Source organism: Bufo gargarizans, chromosome 6 (genome assembly GCF_014858855.1).
Source record: "Bufo gargarizans isolate SCDJY-AF-19 chromosome 6, ASM1485885v1, whole genome shotgun sequence".
Lineage (NCBI taxonomy): Eukaryota > Metazoa > Chordata > Amphibia > Anura > Bufonidae > Bufo > Bufo gargarizans.
The window spans coordinates 99,908,001-99,912,782 of record NC_058085.1 but is presented as its reverse complement, the minus strand read 5'-3'; the positions used below and the strand labels follow the sequence as shown (position 1 = coordinate 99,912,782).

At 39.7% G+C, this 4,782-nt stretch overlaps 1 protein-coding gene across 1 annotated transcript; it reads right to left on the bottom strand.

Annotated features, from left to right (window-relative positions):
* Positions 1-2,463: 2,463 nt before the first annotated feature.
* LOC122941995 (olfactory receptor 11L1-like) lies at positions 2,464-3,378 on the bottom strand. Its single transcript, XM_044299491.1, has one exon. It carries the CDS (start codon positions 3,376-3,378, stop codon positions 2,464-2,466), a length of 915 nt encoding a protein of 304 aa, XP_044155426.1.
* Between the last annotated feature and the right edge of the window lie 1,404 nt (positions 3,379-4,782).

Sequence of the window (4,782 nt, the reverse complement as noted above, 5' to 3'; positions counted from 1 at the left end):
AAGCACAAGGTGTGCAATACTCAGAGACATGGCCAAGGTAAGAAAGGCTGAAAGACGACCACCACTGAACAAGACACACAAGCTGAAACGTCAAGACTGGGCCAAGAAATATCTCAAGACTGATTTTTCAAAGGTTTTATGGACTGATGAAATGAGAGTGAGTCTTGATGGGCCAGATGGATGGGCCCGTGGCTGGATTGGTAAAGGGCTGAGAGCTCCAGTCCGACTCAGACGCCAGCAAGGTGGAGGTGGAGTACTGGTTTGGGCTGGTATCATCAAAGATGAGCTTGTGGGGCCTTTTTGGGTTGAGGATGGAGTCAAGCTCAACTCCCAGTCCTACTGCCAGTTTCGGGAAGACATCTTCTTCAAGCAGTGGTACAGGAAGAAGTCTGCATCCTTCAAGAAAAACATGATTTTCATGCAGGACAATGCTCCATCACACGCGTCCAAGTACTCCACAGCGTGGCTGGCAAGAAAGGGTATAAAAGAAGAAAATCTAATGACATGGCCTCCTTGTTCACCTGATCTGAACCCCATTGAGAACCTGTGGTCCATCATCAAATGTGAGATTTACAAGGAGGGAAAACAGTACACCTCTCTGAACAGTGTCTGGGAGGCTGTGGTTGCTGCTGCACGCAATGTTGATGGTGAACAGATCAAAACACTGACAGAATCCATGGATGGCAGGCTTTTGAGTGTCCTTGCAAAGAAAGGTGGCTATATTGGTCACTGATTTGTTTTTGTTTTGTTTTTGAATGTCAGAAATGTATATTTGTGAATGTTGAGATGTTATATTGGTTTCACTGGTAAAAATAAATTATTGAAATGGGTATATATTTGTTTTTTGTTAAGTTGCCTAATAATTATGCACAGTAATAGTCACCTGCACACACAGATATCCCCCTAAAATAGCTAAAACTAAAAACAAAAACTAAAAACTACTTCCAAAAATATCCAGCTTTGATATTAATGAGTTTTTTGGGTTCATTGAGAACATGGTTGTTGTTCAATAATAAAATTAATCCTCAAAAATACAACTTGCCTAATAATTCTGCACTCCCTGTAATGCACTACTAAAATAGTGTATTGTATTTTAGAAGCGTTTAAAATATTGCCTATTATAGTGCCCTTGTGGGACTATTACATAGTTAACAAAAAAAATAAAAAAATGAATTAAATAAAAAAAATATAATTAAAAGACACCTTTTTCCATTGAAAAAAATGCTTTTCAATGGAATAAATTGCAAAAATAAAATCTCCTTCACATATTTGGTATCATACTACATGGTGTCCATAATGACCCACATTATACAATTATCATGTAATTTGTACAGTTAGCGCCATAAAAACCAGAAAATGCCAGAATTGCTGCTTTTTGCTTATCTGCCACCAAAAAAAAACTGAATAAAAAGTGATCAAATAGTGTTATGTACCCCAAAATGATACCAATGAAAACTACAAGGTGTCCCGCAAAAATCAAACCCTCACACAGCACTATAGAAAGAAAAAGAAAAAAGTTATGGGTCTTGGGATGCGGTGATACAAAAATATTTTCTTCTATTTAAAAAAAAATGGTTTTTATTGCGCAAAAGTAGTCAAACATTAAAATTTATTTATGTATCTGATATCACTGGAATCGTACCGACCCAGAGAATAAAGTTATCATGTTACTTTTTTATTTATCATTATTTTCCAAATAATTATCGTGTTAACAAATAAACGGTATAGCACAGTACTAGGTTTATACTTAGGCAGAAACAACTTAAGTTACGATACATCGCAGAGTAAATATAGTAAAAGACATGTGCTAATGACAATGTAGAATTCCATATCAAACACTTACATAACATGTAAAACTGGAAATTAAGTCCTTAGTTATCATGTTACTTACGCTGAAAAAGGAATGCCGCAAAATTTATAATGAAAAACTCAGTGGCAGTATTGCTATTTTTCCCTATCCCCTTCCCAGAAACAGGTAAGAAAAGTTAATCAGTAGGTTATGTGTATTACTAAAATGGTACCATTGAAAACTACAACTAGAACCAGTTTCCATTGAGACCATTCTAATGTTCTGTGTCCATATGATGGTTGGCAATAATTAATGGTGTTAGAACACCAATAAAATATCCATAGGTCAATAGTAAGCCAAAACACGTTTTATTCATTGCTTTCAAATCTCAAATCAATTTTTATCATCATTTCCTTTTAGTACTTTATGTGCTGAATGATATATCTTTATATCTTAATACATTTGGTACATTTTGCTTCAGCACAATATTATTATGAAATGTCAGTCTTAATAAATTACCCCTTTGTCTATGCAGAGGCTTCAGTGTATAACAGATCCATATGGTGCCCAATTGCTGCATGGTGCACTAGTTCTGCCATCAATATTAAAGGAAACCTTGAAACCTCTACACATCATACAACAAGGTATTAGAACATAATAAAAGTTCTAATTTTTTACAAGAAACTTTTTTTAAGTGCACTCTTTATGTCCTGGTTTCTGAGACTATATATTATAGGGTTAAACAAAGGGGTAAATACAGTGTGCAGTAAGGAAACAATTTTGTTCATAAGCAAGGTGTTTCCTGTAGATGGGATCATGTATTTAACTGTTAGTGTCCCGTAAAATGTCCCGACAACCATAAGATGAGAACTGCAGGTTGACAAAGCTTTTTGTTTGCCCGTTGTTGTTGGTATCCTGACTATGGTGAGGAAGATATACACATAGGTTCCAACAATAAAACCACAAGGGCAAATAAAAATGGGCATAGAAAACAGAAAGACTTCCAGTTCTACAATTGAAGTGTCTGAGCAAGAAAGCTTCTGAAGAGGCAAAAGGTCACAGTAGACATGGTCAATAATATTATCGTGGCAATAATTAAAGTTTGCTACAGGTATGACGACGACAAAATTGAGCGTAAGACCCAGCACCCAAGGCAATAGTGATAGACGGATCCGATACTTCAAGTCCATTATACAAGAATATCTTAAGGGGTTGCAGATGGCCAAATATCGATCATAGGACATCACTGGAAGGAGAAAGCATTCAGTAACAGTTGTACCACTGAAGAAGTAGAACTGAGTGATGCAGCCTAGATAAGTCATCTTTTTCCCTCCTAGAAGAATGGCACCAAGCATGTTGGGAAGAGTGTTTGAAGCAATCACGAGATCAGAAGCTGAAAGATGACTCAGGAAATAGTACATGGGGGACTGGAGCTGGACATTTACTGACACTAGAACTATGATCAGAAGGTTTCCCATAAGTGTAAGAAGAAAGATGATCAGGAAAAAAAAGAAGAATGCAATACTGAAGCTGTGAAGGTTTCCAAAACCCAATAGAATAAATTCTGTCACTTTTGTTCGGTTTTCCATATATCTTCTATGAGATGGAGCTCTGATCTGCAAAATGGAAACAAAATAATGTTAATGCATAGTAACTTAAAGGGGTTTTCCAGCCTGGAGATATTGATAACCTTTCCTCAGGATTGAGATAAAATGAAGGCAAAAGGGAGATTCCAGAGCGCACTTCAGGGTGACTAATTTATTAAAAATTATATCTATAAAGAAGGACGTATATACTGTATGTATGTTCCGTGATCACTCAAAAACGCAACCTTCGATTTCAACGAAACTTGGTATACACATCCCTTGCTACCTGAAAAGAATCTTGTGGGGGTCACAGCTCTCTAGCACGTACCGTTCCTGAGATATTCCCAAAAAATACAAATATTGCACATCACATGACCTACATTAGCGAATAGAAGCCTGCAGGCCCTTAGTCTGCACATACACACAGTTTTACATCAGGTTTCCATAACAACCCAGCTATTCTTTTTCACTGCTGTAGGTCAGCTTTAAAGGGGCAGGACTCTATGGATGACACTGTTAAGAGAGCGGAGTGCTGTGGAGCTCACAGTTCAGGGGCAGGTAGGGTGGCCATTCAGGCCGTCCTCAAAAAACAAACTTAAAACCCCCGCCCCAGGTCTTGTTAAGCCACGCCCCCTCCCACTCCGCAGCTGGCAGGATTGAAAAAATGAAATAAAAAATTAACTTCTGTCAGCTACAGGGGTGGGGGGGGGGGGACTTTCTCTCTGCAACTCACGCTCAGACAGCAAAGTACTGCTGTCTGAGAGTGAGCTGTTCAAACGAACATCCCTGTGTCTGTCCAGGCCCTGCGCTGGACGGAGGACAGGGAGTCTGAAAGCCGGACTGTTTGGCCTAAAACCGGACCTCTGGCCACCCTAGGGTCAGGCTGCTGTGGAGGTAACAGTTAAGGGGGCGGTCCGCTATGGAGGTCGGTGTTAAGTGGCAGATTGCTGTAGAGGCAACTGTTAAAGGATAACTGTCATATTTTTTATTTGCTAGTTTATTAGAGCCAAGCATGTATACCTGAGTTAGTCTGTCAATGATTGCCCAAAGATCTGTAATTACCTTATAATAACAGCTTTCATTAACCACCTCCGGACCGCCTAACGCAGATGTGCGGTCCGGAGGGGGCAGCCCTGCGCAGAGTCATGCATATATGCGTCATCTCGCGAGGGCCGAGATTTCCTGTGAACGCGCGCACACAGGCGCGCGCTCACAGGAATGGAAGGTAAGCGAGTGGATCTCCAGCCTGCCAGCGGCGATCGCTCGCTGGCAGGCTGGAGATGTGATTTTTTTAACCCCTAACAGGTATATTAGACGCTGTTTTGATAACAGCGTCTAATATACCTGCTACCTGGTCCTCTGGTGGTCCCTTTTGTTTGGATGGACCACCAGAGGACACAGGCAGCT

Coding starts and splice junctions, on each gene's coding strand:
- LOC122941995 (XM_044299491.1), bottom strand. CDS start 3,378: ATGGAAAACCGAACAAAAGTGACAGAATTTATTCTATTGGGTTTTGGA.